Source organism: Aptenodytes forsteri, unplaced genomic scaffold (genome assembly GCF_000699145.1).
Source record: "Aptenodytes forsteri isolate BGI_AS27 unplaced genomic scaffold, ASM69914v1 Scaffold286, whole genome shotgun sequence".
NCBI classification, from domain to species: Eukaryota; Metazoa; Chordata; class Aves; order Sphenisciformes; family Spheniscidae; genus Aptenodytes; species Aptenodytes forsteri.
The window spans coordinates 311,272-328,802 of record NW_008794491.1 but is presented as its reverse complement, the minus strand read 5'-3'; the positions used below and the strand labels follow the sequence as shown (position 1 = coordinate 328,802).

The 17,531-nt window shown below is 43.1% G+C and overlaps 1 protein-coding gene across 2 annotated transcripts in view; it reads left to right on the top strand.

Moving 5' to 3' along the window:
• Positions 1–17,531, top strand: part of TSPAN9 (tetraspanin 9) — a 191,534-nt gene that overhangs the window by 166,488 nt on the left and 7,515 nt on the right. For both annotated transcript variants that reach the window (XM_009290917.1, XM_009290916.1), the window contains 2 exons: positions 14,918–15,109; positions 16,785–16,859. In XM_009290917.1, the coding sequence (XP_009289192.1) occupies positions 14,918–15,109; positions 16,785–16,859 (267 nt within the window). The remainder of the gene's footprint in view (positions 1–14,917; positions 15,110–16,784; positions 16,860–17,531) is intronic.

Below are 17,531 nucleotides of genomic sequence, written 5' to 3'. Positions count from 1 at the left end.
CACAAACTTACTGAGGGTGCACTCCATCCCCTCATCCAGATCATTGATAAAGATATTGAACAAGACCGGCCCCAAAACTGAGCCCTGGGGAACACCGCTCGTGACCGGCCGCCAACTGGATTGAACTCCATTCACCACAACTCTCTGGGCCTGGCTGTCTGGCCAGTTTTTGACCCAGCGCAGAGTACACCTGTCTAAGCCGTGAGCCGCCAGCTTCTCTAGGAGAATGCTGTGGGAGACAGTGTCAAAGGCCTTACTGAAGTCCGGGTAGACCACATCCACAGCCTTTCCCTCATCCACTAGGTGGGTTACCTGGTCATAGAAGGAGATCAGGTTGGTCAAGCAGGACCTGCCTCTCATGAACCCGTGCTGGCTGGGCCTGATCCCCTGGTTGTCCCGCATATGCCTTGTGAGTGCCCTCAAGATGAACCGCTCCATAATCTTCCCCGGCACCGAGGTCAGGCTGACAGGCCTGTAGTTCCCCAGATCCTCCTTCCAGCCCTTCTTGTAGATGGGCATCACATTGGCAAGCATTTTCCCACCAGAGCAGCCTTCCATTTACATATTGGGGGGAGGGGCAGAGAGGAAGACTGGTGTTTGGCAATATACAGAGAAGAGTCAGACTGTCACCATGCGTTGCTATTCGTGCAGGCTTGGGAACGTTCCAGTGTCTGAAGAGTAATCTGTCCCTCCTGGAACTGTTGAACCATCCCCACCTCCTTAGGCAGAGAAAAGCAATATTCTGTGCAGCTTCTGATGGCCTGATAAAGGCCATTTCTGAAACTGCCTTGAATACCTTGAAGGGGAACATTCCATTAACTTCCCACCAAATAAGTGTGCTGAAAAAGGGCCGCAAATTCATTAAAATCCTGAGTAGTGAAAGTTTGTCCTTCAAAAGAAAGAAGCTACTGGCAAAGCAAACTGCTAGCTTTATCAATCCTCTTCTAAGTTTTGTTCTTCTGCATATACAGGGCTTTTGGTAAAGCAGTGTGGAATATATAGGAAAAATATATCTGGTGCCTGCAAATCAACTGGAGGAGCTAAGGGTGCCACCATTGCCCCAGTAAGACATGAGGACTGATAAAGTCTGCTCTTTGGATGCTGAAATGAGGGACATTTTCCAGAAACAAGGCTTGGCGGCCTACAAGAAAGCTGAGGTGTATATAGCAGCTCTTCACAAGTACCTGGCACATGTGAAGTGGAGTGATCAGGAGGGAGGGGAAATGACTCTTGGTTTTCTGGAAGAAAACAAGACAGAAGTGGAAAAACCCCTGGAGACTCCTGAGGACCCCAACCCTGTTGTTCAGGAAGTGTTGGATGTGCATCCACTGTATCAGAAGAATGCACACATGCTCCTAGGTAATCTAGGGCAACACAAGCATATTTCTTCTTGGGTCAACCAGGGAAGTCTTATATACAAAGGAGATGTTATCAAGGGGTTGAGCTTGCTTGAATTACTTCAATGTGTCCTTCACACTTGTGCGCCTTCTAGCCTGAGAACACCTGTAATGCTTTTATGAATCCATGGCTGTGGTGAAATGTCCCATCAAACTGGGATCTTTTGAAACAACTGAAAGTGACTGAGGAGGACCAAGAAGCAAGACGCACACCACCTAAGAAGAGAAAGAAACCTAAAGCCTAGTGATTCACCCTGTTGAGTTTACTGTTGAAAAAAAAATATTCATAAAATCTTTAACCTTTGCTGTCTATAGCGTCCATTTAAAAAACATGTTGGCGTGGGGTTCAAGAACACACACAGCCTTGTGGTTGGGTTGTAAGTTTTATTTACAGAATATATTTATGAAAATCATTACAAGAGATGCAGGTCTGTATCTTCTGAAAAATATCTGGAGTAGCTCTGGTCATGGGGAAAGCTTCATATTCATGTTTTACAAAGCACATCACCATCTGGTCAGTTTGTACTAGATTGTTAGAATACAGTCTTAAAAGCTGTTCAAAAGGTAATCTCTCACTGGTCTTAGAGAAACATGGGCCTTAGGGAGCCAGTAATGAGGGTAAATGCCTACAAATGCTTCTCTGGTATAGGGATCTGGGGGGGAAAAAAAAACAAGAGAGCCGCTCAGTGTCTATCCTTGCATGTAGTTGAAGAGCACGTGTTTCTGCTGGTTTATTTCTATCATGTTGTCAAATATACCATACATGATCATATTAATGGTGGTGATCAAGGCCCCTGCAAGGTGTACTTCTGTCAGGTTTCCTGTTTTAATCAGGCAATAGTGATCAGCACATTTTTGGTCTGGAGACAGATCAAAGGCAAACAGTGTATAGCCATGGGCAAACTCATTTCCAGTAGGGAATGGTCTTTCATATGGCTGCCGATCATCTGAATGAGCTGCATATATTCTCTCACACAGCAGCCATTCTCAAAATCAGGAAGCAGCCGTTTCACTGGCATTTGTTCACCATCCACATCCAGGGACACAAAATTTGTATCATGAAGTTTGAAGTTGAAAGGGTTCTTAACATAATTGCTGCTAAAAGCACCATTATCTATGAAGCCAATAACAAGCTTGGGAAGCTTAGAAACAAACTTTCCTCGTTGCTGACACGATTGCTGGCCAGTATGCTGAAGACTTTCATGCCCGCCTGGTCTAGTGGCTATTTAGTGTTGGCCATTAAGTAATGCCTCAGCATGCACCAAACGTGCTCCAGGCACCACCCGCGCCTTCTTCACAAATAGCAAGGCACACGTAATAAACAGCTTGCAGGATCCTGCTGCCAGGGAGCTCATCAAACAAAAGCTGTCTTTGCTGCACCTCAGCTTAATATTTACATCCACACCATTCATCAAAAGTTTGTCTTGAAAGAACAGATCACTGTGGAGTGGTCCCAATGGTTCATACTCTGGGCCATCAAAGCTGAGCGTTGCCTGAACCCCTGATTATTGATGTCATCCAGCCTGACTGCTTGCTGCTGCCCAGCTGTGCCTTTGCAGAACAGCCCTGTGGAGAAGTGCTTGGACGGCAAGTCAGCTGTAATTGAGAAGCAACTCAATGAAAGCACAGTAGGGGTAGCAGTTGTTGCTCCGGTTTATCAGTTGATCCCCAGTGTAATGTCCAGCTGGCTGAAAATAGAGGCCAGTGGGTTATTCATGAGAACCATGGCCTCATCAGCTCTGAGGTTTGACCTATCAGCTTTTACAGTCTTGCAGCAAAGATACAGTAGGGTGTTGTTCATATCTATGTAATCTTCTCCATTCCCAACTATGAAAAAGTCCAGAAGTGCAGATTCAACAACAGTGGAAAGTGGAGACATCTCAATAAACAGGCTTTTCTCAATGTGTTTGGGACACTTCAGGCAAATCCAGCTTGGATTTGGTGCGTTCTGAGCATTCATGAATGAAAGCCATCCCTTTTAAAATATATTTCCTTTTCTAGCAGTAGATCAGGACCTCTTTCTCTAGGTTTTCCGTTTCTTTTGCACCATTCAGCCTGGCTTGTTCTTTGTCTTCTTCTTCTCCTGGTCAGATTGTTGTCTAGCACCCCCTCCTTTTTCTTTTAAAGGGCTGGGGTGGACCTTCCCTCTGGGGGCGTAACATGGCTTTGTTTCTTTTAATATAAGCAAGTCCCGAGCCCTCCTGATTTGAAGGAGTTTCCAGCTTGCCCATGACAACCTTGGAAACATGTCCAAACACGTTTTTTGCAATATCTTGAGCAGCACTTTTAATGTGTGGCTCAATGATTTCCAAACTCCCTTTCAAAAGCCCTTCTAAACAGGCTATGGAATATACTTCTAACACATGCACCCCATACACCACAGGAACACCCTGAAAACCAGGAAGACCATTGCCAGCCTGCGCTCTGTAATAATTCACGTACAGGATGGGTCCCTGTAATTTTTTACAACTACCATTTTGGCATGGTTTCTCAAAATATCAGAGGCTTTTGGGGCTGAAGAGGCAGGTTCACAATCACCTTCCCAATGCAAAATGAGACATGCTTGTTCTGGTCAGTCTTTATTTAAATGTTGATTGCGTAGATGTGCTGACAGTTTACAGGCATGTAGTGTGGCTTGTCATCTTCTTATTACCACCAGTTGGAACACAGTGCAATAAAGGAACTGCAAAGTCCTGACAAGCTGGTGCTCTTCAAGATCCGTGTAGAGGTAGAATGAGTTAAACTCTCCCATGATGTTGGCCACAGAAGGAAATTTCTTAGCAGCAACACCTGGAGAGGCCCCCAAAATATGTGCCAGATCCCCAGTTGTAGAAAAAGTACAGGGTTTTTTATCCATTTTGAGCTTTGTTTTCCTTATTTCCTGGTCACAGACCAGGCTCACTGCTGGAGAGTCGACAGCTGAAGCTTTGTTGTGCGGGTTAATGAGATGGCTCATACGTTCCATCAACATGGAAAAGGACACATAATAGCTTTTCTGCAAATTATACTGCCATGCTTTACCCTGCAGTGCTATTTCAAGGATGGCATTTTCACTGATGTTATTCCAGCTGTGTGGTTACTGTATTTCCATCAGCCCCAGCTCCCACTTCCCAGAGACCTCTGGGGGCCTCCCCAGCTGTATGGTAAAGTTTAAGCTGGTGTTTTGTGGGAAGATGCAGCAGCCTCTCAGTCCCACTCAAAGGATTGGGCTCTTTGCACATGACAGGCTTCGCCCCTTGGTGGCCCTCCTGGGAGGGGTCTGTAACCCTTGGGCATGTTTCAACTTGTCTGTGCCCATCATCCTTTTGGCACCCCTCCGCCTTCTTGAAGTCTCCCCCCACCACAGACATGTCAGGGCTTGTTCTGCAGTCTGCTAACTTTTGTTTATATTTAAACTTTAATTATTCATTCCATTAGCTCTTATTAAAGTGTTTTATCCATTTTACACCTGTTTTTATGGCTATATACATTTAATTTCTGTAACTTTATTTTTTTATACATAAAATACATATGCATATATACATATATAGAAGTATTATATATAAAATAGTGTCACTGTGTATAAATATATATACATATTTGCACACTCCTTTAGACTTTTTTATATATGTTGTATATATAGTGTATCTACGTATTACTTTTATATATAATATGTATAGAATATATGTATATGTATTTATATATGTTGTGTGTATACTGTACATAAATGTATATATTTTTGTATCTGAGCACTTCCTCGTGCAAAGGAAGAAAGCACCCAATCACAGGGCTTGCCTGAGAACACGTGGGTATGACGGTGTCAAGAAATGGCCATCACCCAATCACAGAGCAGTGACATTGAACAAAATGGCAGCCCCCTCCCATAAAATGGTGGTGCCCTGCCAAAGTGGTGGCCAAACCAAAGACACGTTCAAAGTGTATGTATGGGGAAGGGCTGACCAGGTCTGGTGTACTTCCGGGTAGACCTGTAGGGGTGGCCAGTCCTGCCAGCCAATCACAACAGGCCATGTGACCAAAAGAGGGGCGTGACATCTGGGGCAAGTGGCCCCTGAGGCTGCTGGTAGGGTTGGTGGGACTTCTGCTGGAAGCTGCGGGTGGGGCACTTGTCACTTCTTATCTTGCATATCATTGAAACCTGTACTACTCAGATCTCTGAGAGATTAAAGTCTGCTCTCCTGAAGTCCAGGATTGCGGTCCTGCTTTTTGCCCTGCTCCCTCCTCCCGGGATCCTGAATTCTACTATCTCATGGTCACTACAGTCAAGGCTGTTGGGGATTTTCACATCCCCAACCAGTTCTTCCTTGTCTGTAAGCAGCAGGTCCAACAGAGCACCTCTTCTTGTTGACTCCTCAGTCACCTGTGTCAGGAAATTGTTATCAGTGCATTCCAGAAATCTCTTAGATTGCTTGTGCCCTGCTGTGTTGTCCTTCCAGCAGACATTGTGGTGGTTGAAGTCCTTCATGAGGACTGGGGCCAGTGAACATGAGGCTTCTTCCAGTTGTATGAAGAAGGCCTCATCTACTTCCTCACCAGGAGGTCTATATAGCAGATACCTACTACATCATCACCTGTATTGACCTGCCTACTAATATGACTCATAACTCTTGACTAGCTCCTCACCCATCCCAAGGCAGAGCTCTCTGCATTTCCACTGCTCTCTCACATAAGGTGCAACATCCCCTCCTTGTCTTCCCAGCCTCATCTTCATAATGAGCCTGTACCCATCCATCACAACACTCCAGTTATGTGAGTTATCCCACTATCTCTGTGATCACAGTGATGTCATAGCCTGTAACTGCACTCAGATGTACAATTCCTCCTGTTTGTTCCCTATGTAGCATGCAGTGGTGTGCAGGCGTACAGGCATTGGGGAGAGACACCCAAGTGTGCTGATTCCCCAGAATGGGCATGATAGCTTTCCCCATAAGGCTTCCAAAGGTAATAGATTTGATGTGTTCATTAGAAATGGCATGGTTGTTGGATTTTTCACAAATTAAGAAGAACATGGTAGCTGAGGAAATTATAAAATCATAGAATTGTTGCTTGGCAGGAATCTCTGCAAGTCATACCAAAGTGGTACTGTTGCTAGTGCTAGGTCAGGTCAGCCATGATTGTCTCTAGCAAAGCACTGAAAACCTCTAAGGCTGGAGATGTCGACACCTTCTTGGTAACTTCTTCCAGTGCTGTACTAATTTCTCAGTGAAAGTTTCTCCTAATGTGCAACATAAACTAACCAAGTTGCCCTTCAACTAAGTAAAGAGATTAAGCTGTCCTTGACAAACCAAGCAAACCCAGCTCTTAAAACTTCCTTCTGCAAAACACGTCTATTGAAGACTCCAACGTGACCAGGTGAGAGCATCCAAGCTAAAGCTTAAGGCTTCTGGCTGCAAATTTACACGTTCCAAAAACACAGACTGGTAAAAGTTTCAGAATTTAATGCTCCTCAGGGTAGCTCTCCATCTGCTAGCCCCACAAAAGATCACAGTTTCTGATACCTCATTTCAGTTTTTCAGGACCATCCCAGCAGTACTGCTGGGGGATGACTCTAGGAAGAGGAAAACTGCTTTCTCTGGCAGATGAATTAAGGAGGTTCAGCTTTTGCACAGATTTCAGTTCTGTACCTTCTGTTACACACAGGCTGTCATTACAGCTGTTACAGCACTAGACTCAAAGGAGACATCAAAATAATTCCTTTGTCTTGCATCAATGTCCAGTTCATAGGAATGTTGTGAGAAGTTTAAATCTTTGCCATATTGTTATGGCAGTAGCACTAAGTAGGTATTACTAAGTATATTCACCCACTTCCATATTCCATTCTCATTTTCTAGTCTATGGCTGAAGAACTTCTCAGATTTTGGTGTCCTTGCTATATTTTGGATCATATTTAGAAGATCATTTTGCTTTGCAAGAGACTTTCTCTGAGATTTTCAGCTGTTAAGCCCCAGTTTTGATTAATCCTGTGGATTATCAAGACAGAGCAGGAAAATTTATCTGGGCTTACCTGAAAATCTCCTTTAAGCACCAGCCCTTTCCAGAGATGGATGAACCATCCAAATCCAGAGATGGCAAGTGGCATCCAAAAACTTAATTTGCAGAAAGTGTATCTCTGTTTTGAAGTGGTAGAAGCCATGTAGTTCCCACCCCTGCCTTCTTCCAGGGCAATCATTCTGATCTGTAACTCGGGGAAGAATACGGCACAAGCAAAAGATGAGCACCTCTGTCTGACAGTAAATGAATGGAATGGCTCTACTGCTGAGCTTTGAGTCCCCTTTCCCATTTAAGTCGCCTCCCACTTTGGTTAATGTTGTGCTCTCAACAGAGCAATTAATGCATTGTGATAGTTTGAGAAATCCTGCTATTCGTGGTGATAATCCTTCTGGACAATCAAGTTAGTATCTTCCAAAACTTCGGTTAATGTGCATTGAAACAAGAACAGGGACTGCTGTGTCTGTTGAGACAGAAAGACAGGGTGGTGTTTTTGAACGGTATCTCTTACTGTTTTGAATCTCCACACCAGACTGCTTCCAAATGAAGCACCAGATCCAAAAATGCACAGAAGATGTAAACTCATCCTGCTGAACTGAAGAGTCTTTCAATCAGGTTTCCAGCTGCTAAAGAAGATGATGTCCATCTTTATGTCTCATACAAGTTTTCTTTAAAAATTCCTGCATGCTGGGAAGGAACAGCCTTTCAAACTGTTTTCCAGATGTGCTGCTTCTTGATTCCACAGGAAACCTGTGAGCTCATTAAGATACCATAAATGAAGGAGAGGGGAAAATGAAGAAAAAAAAATAAAAACCAAGGACAGAGTAAGAAAACTGTGCTGCTTCATAAGGGCCATTCTCTTCCTTATCTCCTCTGCACACTGACTGGTCTGAGAGTCAGTTTGGAGAAATGGTGGAAAATCTCTCTATCTTGAAAAGAAGAGCTAAGATAGGTAACTTTTATCTTGTAGGACTTACCAAACAGAGGGAAAATATTATTGGCAGCTTTTCCAAAGTGCTGCTGACCCCAACAGAAGGGAGGGTTTTAAAAGCCACCTGGACACTGAAAAACCTTTCTGTGCATTCTGCTTGTCCACATGGCTTCTTCATGCTTGTCCTTTCGGTGCAGGTCATCTCCCTGTTGACTTACTGTTTAAATAGAGGCCCGTCAAAGCCTAATTCAGAGTGTCTTTTTGTCACTGCAGTTGTCCTGAAATCAGTTCCCAGCATTGACACTTATTTTCACAGTCATGCTGTTAGTAATTCCTTGTAACAAACCTCCTGTGCTTTTGGCCATTTTTATGGGGGCCATATTTAAGCTGTTCTATGTATTTTTCATTCTATCATCTTTGCTTCAAGCAAGAATCGCCTGTTTTAACACAGGACAGAGGAAGGTGAGGAGCTTTCTGTTCTCTGTAACTGGGCTACAGATGGCCCAGGGCATGTTATTCAAAGTGGAGGTACAAACTGAGACACTTGCTGCTTCTTTTTGTCCCTAGCGGTTGTGTCTCAGTGTTCAGTTTCTGTATGTCTCTGTTCTATTCCAAGTCTGTTAAGAGCTCCCCTGGTGTTTATCCAGCAGTAGGAAGTCTGATGTCAAGAATAAATCTTCCCTCCACTCTTTCTCTCTCACACCTAGCTGCACCTAGTTGTGCAGCTTTTCCATCACACGTTGTGTGCATGGGATGGAATGATGGCAAAAGTCAACATGGCCTCATCCCTTTTCCTCTCGGTAGTGCCTTCCTTCTCAGATTCCTGTTTCCTGATGCTGTTCAATGACTTACTTCAAGGGTAAGTCTATCAATCAATATTATTCTATAATAAACTTTACCAGAATGGCATATCCTACCCCTTCTTTACCCCAACTTGTTTGCTGCTTGGTAGTTTTGCTGGATTATGCATGCATTATCTTACTCTGAGAAGCATGAAATGTCATTATTTGTGTATGTGCTAACAAACTACAAATGCTGTTACTAGTAAATAAAATTATCTAGCCCTTACTGACAATTGTGGCCACAATACTTGATTCTTGTAATCACCTGTGGCATAATTTATCAATTTACTTCTCAGTTATGTGAAGCAAAATATACTATATAATGCTTGCTAATATTCCCCTTGCTCCTATTATTGGAAAAGGTAAAAGAGACAGGCTGTTTGGTTTTTAGACTGATCTCTAGAGTTGTGAATATTTCATTCACATTCTGTCTAATAACTCCTCCCAGGCTAGATAATCCTGTGCACAATCTCCTTCTGTACAGTATGTCAGTCTTGGCATACCTCTGACCATCTGTGTTGTCCTTCCCTAGATGTTGTAAACTCTTACTATATCTTCTTTAGGTTAAGGCAACTAAATCTGGATATGATGCTCTATTGTCAAAGTTTGTATTGTTGTATTAGTTCACACAATGCTCAAAAATCCAGAATAAAATAAAAGAGCCCCTTTCCCACTCTGATGATAGCACTTGTCAGGGAAAGACTTGCTTTTGGGTTTCTCTCTCTCTGGGTTTATCTGGAGTTCTAATTTCTCTTGAAGCATTTGAGACTCTCTAATGTTTACTAGAATGCTGTATGTTTTCTGGGCACAGTGATGATGACAGATAGATGTTGAGGTACTGAAGAGAATCCAGGCTTTGATAGTGAAATAGCAAAGTGAGGGAGAAACTGTGAGGAAAGTTGGTGTTCCTTTTGTTTGCTTTCAAGCTCAAAATATGTGTGCCATAGCTTGACTAAATTACCCTATAAGTAAGAGTGTGTGTATCCGTATATATGACTGACTTTATGATAGTGTTCTGCAGTTACCTTCATGGCATAAACACCAGGGGAAGGAGAGATTTGATAGTTGCCTGGAGGATGATAATTTCTAATCATGAGAGGGAAATTAGCCAACATTTTTTGAGAAGAAAAATCCAGTGAAATTTATTATGCTGTTGAACCATTTCCCTGGGGAAGGAATGTCTGCCATCACGCTCACGCAATTAAATACCAAGCAGCATATATTATTTAATTATATGGTGAAAAAGGAATTAGTAAGATGACTTGATATATTTTTGCTGCTTTCACCCTCCAGGATTCAGCTGTACCAAACAGAAAGAGGTGGATCCTGTGAGAATAAATAGCTGTGAGAGCATTTTTACAGTGTTCACATTGAATAAAAAATGAGATTGGTAGAGAACAAAGTGTCAGGGAAAGCTATTTTATTGCTAGAATTCTAGCTAGCTTTGGTTGGTATGGTTGTATGCAATTAAGACCCAAGTCAGTGGAATTATTTGGGATTTTTTTAAGAAGCATGAGTGAAAAAAGCATTTGGCCTGGGACCTAAGGTTTAAAGCATAAATTTTAGCATCAACAGTACTGCTGCTCAGTAGAATGACAGAGATAAAAACAAAGAAAGCACAAAAATTTAGGAGCTCTGGAGAGGAGAAAAATAAAATTTGACTTAAACTGTTAGTGCTATTTGTTATGGGATGCCACCTTGTGGAAGTTTTTAGGATGTCATGTCTTTTATCAAATCTCTTGGAAGTCTTCCTGACTATTTACTCTCTTCAGTCACTGTACATAATCCTGTTTGCATAGATCAGCCTTGGTCTTTAATAGCCCCTCCATCACCTGGTTTTTTTTATGTAATCTAAACTTTCAGTGTAATTTAGGGATGGTGAAATCTTACGTTGGAAGGTAAAAAGCCTGTGAAAAGGGGGAACTTGCCTTAGCTTGCCCAGTGGGCCTGAGAATCAGCCATGGTGAGAGCGTGATCAGTGCAGATACTGTGGTATAACTGTAGTACTGCACTAAAGTGTGTTGTCAGAAAGCTCTGAAGGGAACGGTAATCACATTGTGCACTTTGGCATGTTAACCCAATCACTACAGCAGTTGGAAAGGAGTTATTCCATGGTTGTCTTCAGTGGGACATTAGAATTGCAGGAAGAAAGAGCAAATGTGGACGTCTGCTGCCTCAGCTGACATACCACTTCGTTTTGCGTTGTTAAAGGACTCTTCTCCCAATGTGTTCAGATGTCTGGCATTCAAGTTGTATCTCCACAGTGGTCTGCCTAGGGACAGCACAGGTGTGTTGCTAATCCACAAGACCTTTGTTGCAAACGTTTCACATCAATTGTCAAATGCTTCTTCCCTGCTAGAGGCATTGTGGAAAGGTGAAGGTGCAGTGGGTGACTGGTCTTCTGCCAAAAAGCAGTGTTTTGCTCCCGAGTTTACCAAAATACTAGGGTGGCTACCACAAACAAGTGAAGAAATTATATCTCCTGTATGGAAGTGTATATAGAGGGTCTCCTGAACTGAGACTGTGTCAGAGGGACAGAGGCCATCTGACCATTTTTCTGCTCTCCAGCTTTGATTCTCCTTCTGCTCTTGGTCCTTTTCTGTCTTCACATCCATCCCATGGAGCACCAGTGGGCCTGTCACTTCCCTGATTTCCTACACTTGAAGGTAGCTCTCCTTTCACTCATCTAAGCAAGTAGCTGCTTCTGACTTTGTCTAAATAAACAGAAACACGAGCCTTCTGGAGTAATTTCCTAGCCACCTTTCTTTTCTAGACCAAATCTCTGTCAAGGATGGTGCTGGTTTTTTTCAAATGGTAAAGAGATGCTAGTAAGGGCTTCTTTCTTCTACCTCTTTTGCTACTATCCTTATAATTGGAGTTGGATACTGAGGTGCAACTCTTCATGGGCTGATCTTTCTATTGATTGCATGTGCTCCTTTTTGTCCTTTACTTGCCCTTCCTCTGTAAGCCTTTTGCCCTGATCTTGCTCTTACCACCACCTTGTTTATCTGCAATGATCTATTGCTTTTGGCCTGATGATTCCAGAATTCACTGCCCTCTTTCAAAACACTTCAGCTAGGGCTGTGATTTCTGAGCCTAATAGAGTATCAAAGTCCAAGGAACACGTTTGTGAATAACCTTTAAAGTCTGAATTCAGGTTCTGAAGGAAAGTTACACTGAGCAAGTTCAGTCTTTGGTGGAAACTTCTTTGGAAACATTTATGGTCTCATCCACAGAGTGCCATGAAGTCATTGATTGAAGTGCCACTAGCTATTGGCAATGTACAGCCCTGGCAGCTTAGAAATGCCATTTAAAACCTTAAGTGAATGTTGTGTGGTGAGAGCTGCTTCTAACCTCCTGAACCATCAAGCTCTCAGTCTGAGCAAGTGCCTGCAGTTCTCATCTAACGGTTGAAGCAGCTGAGCCACAGAGTGGTTTCCTGAGAGGGCCTGAGGTACCAAAACTGCAGCAATTCAAGGACAGAGTGGATGAAATTTAAAGTAGGAGCAATAGGGTGAGTAATTCCATGAACTGCAGACAGTTTACACCTGTGGTGATGTCCACTGGGTCCTGCAGCAGGATGTGATCAGGAGGCTTCTGTTTTGCATACCCCACCAGTTCTTTACTACTCCAAGTTCACGTTGACCTTGCTGACATACCATGAAAGGCAATGAGAAATCACTTCAAGACTATTAATTGGAGAGGACGGATTTGGGGGAAGAGATACAAGTCCTGTAGCCCTTTCCTGCCACATGCGTGTGTGTATGTTTTGTACCGGTCTTTTCATAGAGATACTAGCTGTTTGACTTTTTCCTGCTACACGCACTTATGTTGCAGCTGCATCCAGCTCTGTTACAGGAAACAGATGTTGTGACATTTATCCACACCCAGTGATGCAAAGCTCCCCAGCTCACTCTGTGGAGTTATTGTGTGTTGAGTTTTGGAAGCAGAGGTGCTTCCCAGCCTCCTTACAAGAATGCTGACAATTTCCTCTGGGTTACCCAATGCATGTGCTTGTGAGCTTTAGACAGTTGTGGGTTTTTTTTCCAGATTGCTAAGCTAATGCCTAAGTGCAAGGTGAGAATGCCGGTGAGCATCTTGCATAAGGCCTACTCCTGGTCACATTTCTTCACCAAACTGGTGAATCTCCTAGATGCAAAGCAGTTTCAAAAGCTTCAACCAAACTAGGAAGGGGGCTCAGAGGGGACAGAAGGGTCACAGGGGAAGTAAAAGAAAATAACCACACATATGATTATGAAAACATAAGTGTGACTCATAGATAAGTTGACATGAATGCAAGAAGATACTATTCTAGTTTTTCTTTCATGTTCTGTGAAGCAGCAAAATCAAAAGGAGCCAGTTGTACCCTGAACTATCTGCCCTGCTGGTAAAACCACCTCAGACAGAAGTGGGGTTATTTGCCCAAAAAGTTGTCTGTAGCACTTCTTCATGCCAGATCAGTGCTCATCACAAGGCAGGATTGAACCCTATTTTAGTGGAGGTACTGTTCTCTGACCTTAAGTCAGAGAGTAAAGTTTGAGTAAAAGTTGTAAGTTTAAGCAAGCACAATGGGGTGGGCTGGCTGTGGCAAACCTGCTAGATGGCTTGTTCCTCACTGCTGACAGGTGAGCACCAGCAGCTTTGGGATATCTCTGTGAGTAATGATTAGGTGCTGTTTTGTTTTTCCCGTGCAGTGGTTCAAGTAAATTGGAGCAAAATAATCTGAGTTGGGGGTGTGTTTGTGTGCGTGTACTCTGATCCCCCTCGGAGTGAAAGCGATGTGAATTTCACTTCTGACCTTGGCAAAGGCTAGATTTGGCAGGAAACTGTAATAGTACTGTTTAGTAGCTCACAGATTTAATGAAAACGCAACTCCTACTTCTGATTTCACTGCACAGTGATCACAGATCAGATGGAAAGTTGTATAACAGCCATTTTGAGCAAGTACTAAAAGATGGCCAGCTTTTAGGCCCCCTGTAGTGCAACACTGGGCCATTGTTCTGAAGATCTGCCCCTGACTTAGGGTGGGAAACCTTATTTCCTTAACCAGACATGGTATTGTTAAGAGTGAGAAGCAAAGTGAAGTTAATCTTATGTTTTATTAGCAGCTTTGCATTTCCTTCAGGTTCTCTCACTGACAGAGAGTAGCAGCAGTTGAGCTTCCTGTAGATAATAAACCTAGAAATCGGATTTTTGTGACATTGAACACTGGCAAACAACAGTAAAGCTATGAGAACTCATACTAAAATCCAACCTGGCTACTGGGACTGGGCGTTTTGTGACAAATATTTATTGAAATGATACTATTGATTGTAATTATCTCCAGGATTTCCTTGCCTGCCCTAGGGTGAGTAAATATGGGGCTGGATACTCTGAGACATTGTAGATGACTGCAGAAATAAGTACAATGGAGCATTCTTTCAAATAATGTTTTTTATCTTCCTACAGAAAAATTGCATTGGGTTGTGCTCTTGGGAGATCAATGGGTAGCCCTGGTTTCATGTGCTGAGTCTTTAAAAAGAGAATTTTGCCATCTAGTGGCTTTTGAATAGATTTATAAGTATAGGTGGAGGTGACATGACCAAGTCTAGGCAAAAACATTTAGTTTCACTTTGTTTCCGCACCAAGCCAGTGAGAGCATTACTGCAGAACAGTTACCTGAGAATTTGCTTGAGAAATTCTTTCCTTTCAGAGTTTGGGGGGAGGAGACAGTGCTATTCATTTTAACGGTGAAACCTTTCTTTTGTTTTATCTCTTTGCAGTTATGTGGCTGTGGGCTGCTGGGTGTGGGCATCTGGCTGTCAGTGTCTCAAGGAAACTTCGCCACATTTTCTCCTAGCTTTCCGTCGCTTTCAGCTGCCAACCTAGTCATTGCCATTGGCACAGTCATCATGGTGACCGGCTTTCTGGGCTGCCTAGGTGCTATCAAGGAAAACAAGTGCCTCCTGTTGAGTGTAAGACATCAATACTTCTTTTCACTAAGACCAGTGACTGTTGCTTTGTTATTATTTTATTTAATTGACCAGTGCAAAATAGTCTTGTGGATCACTGTAACATTGCCCTTGGCTTTCAATCTTCTGTATGCTTGCAGTATGACATCCCACAGTTTTGGTCCCAGTGATATCATTGGTGTATTAGCAAATGTATCCTTGTTACTGTGTGCCCTAATGTATTAGATAGCAAAGCAAATTATTATCAGTTACCTCTGAATGGTTAAACATGAACTGTAGGGTCAACCTGGATAGCCCTTCTGGAAATGTCTGTTAGAAGGATTGATGGAAAAATCTTAAGCACAGCTGCTTTTGGATGCCACTCAAAGCCTCTCACGGCTATTTTCTACTTTGCTCTTATCTAAGGCCTGTGTCAGAGGTTGGTGGAAACCATCTGACCCAAAATTAAGAAGTCCAGGTCTCTGCCAGGCCTTACCAATAGGAAAAAAAAAAAAATCTGATCCTTGGCAGTCTTTGTCCAGCACTGAAGCACAGGTTGGGAACCCCTCTCAGAAGACACAGTGTGGGTCACTCCTCTTGCATAAACCCAGGAGGCTTCATCATGTTTCTCCCCACCCCAAGGAGAGAGGTATTGTGAGAGGAGGGCTTTCAAAGCAGACATCTTCCAATTCAGTCACAGCTTATGAATCACAGGTGCTGTGACATTAAGGAGCATGTGAGTTTTCCTTGTGTAAAAGTCTCCCTTACATGGCTTTGGGGAACAGCTGGGCAGCATTCCTTAGACCACCTCAGAGAATTAAACTGGAGGACAAATGTGCACCTGTTTTTTGCTATCTGCTGCTTCGTTTTGTATGTTGTACAGCTAGGAAAGCAAACAGAGAATAGTAATGAGGTCTATGTCGTTTATCCACACAAACTGCAACACCAGCTGAATTTTGGGGGTTTTTTTAAGAGTGTTTATATTCTTACAAGGTTCTGCAAAAGTATTTTTATACTATCATGACTATCATGAGTTTCCGATTGGAGAGCTTGCTGCACTGCATACTACATCTCGCACAGTGTCTGTGTGGGGGATGCCATGCCTATGTGGCAGTCCACTAGTACATAAAGGCAACTAGTGGGCATGAAAAGTAGGGAGAAACTACTGGAGCTCACACTTGGGATGCCCCTGCAGAGAGAGATTTCAGCTACAGAGAGCTGGGAATAGAAGTGCTGAGTAATATAATGACTATTCCAAGAGGCAGCCAGATGTGGTTAAAGTCCACCTGCTAGGGAATCACTCCTGAGGCACGTCACATTGATCTTTGTGGTAACGGGTTTAGCATCTGTTCTGTAGTCTGTATGAGGGAAAGAGACTATCAGGGCTGCGTGCTGTGACAGCAGTCAAAAAAAGCAAGACAAAAGCATTGCTGAAACCTGCAAACTGGTAGTAGGGCAAAAGCTAAGAGTTAGAGAATGCTAGACAGTGAGCTTCCTCACTGATGGTGAGAACTACATGAGTTTTAGTAGCAATATAGTATCAATATGCCTGAATAGTTTGAAATCAAACTTGCATCTTTTTGGCAGTAGAGGAAAAGTTTCGAAGACAAGGCCTATAGTCTTCAGAGTTTCTAGCAGCCTCAGGTTTGTTCTCTAGTTGGCAAGTGTGTATACACTGTCTGTTTTTTCTTTGTTCTAGTTTTTCATCGTTTTGCTGATAATTCTCCTGGCAGAGCTGATATTACTCATTTTGTTCTTTGTTTATATGGACAAGGTAAGCAAATATGCCATATAGATTAATTATCTGTACTAGCATGTAAACCAGGTTCGGTTTGCTTTTGTTTGATGGAGGTATGTGGGTTCTCCTTGCTCTTCACTTTGGTGAAGGTTTAACCTTGAGATCTTGGCTGTTTTCTGTAAGCTGCTTCTGCAGGGGGAGGAGGAAGTAATGAGGATGGCAAACAGAAGAGAAGAAGCCATTGAGCTTTACAATTTCCCCCCTGAAATAAAACCATAGTCCAGGGCCTCCCTTTAGTCTTCTCCTAAAAGCTGAGATAGCCTTCAACATAGCTGTTTGATGTCTGTGCAAGAAGCTGATGATCTTGTGGACCTGGGTTGTGGGAGGTCCTACTTAAGACCTGGTTAGATTCTTAGGGCCAGCCCTTGAACAGGACTGGAGGAGAGAGGCCTGGGATATTCACAGGTTATTCCGGATGCCACCAGCTGTCTCACTTGACTGGGCAGTCCCAGAGAGTTTGACAAGGATCAAGAGGCGGCTTCTCATAAAGCCCTGTCCTGGTTTCGGCAGGGATAGAGTTAATTTCCTTCCTAGTAGCTGGTACAGTGCTGTGTTTTGGATTTAGGATGAGAACAAAGTTGATAACACACTGATGTTTTAGTTGTTGCTAGGTAATGCTTACACTAGTCAAGGACTTTTCAGTTTCCC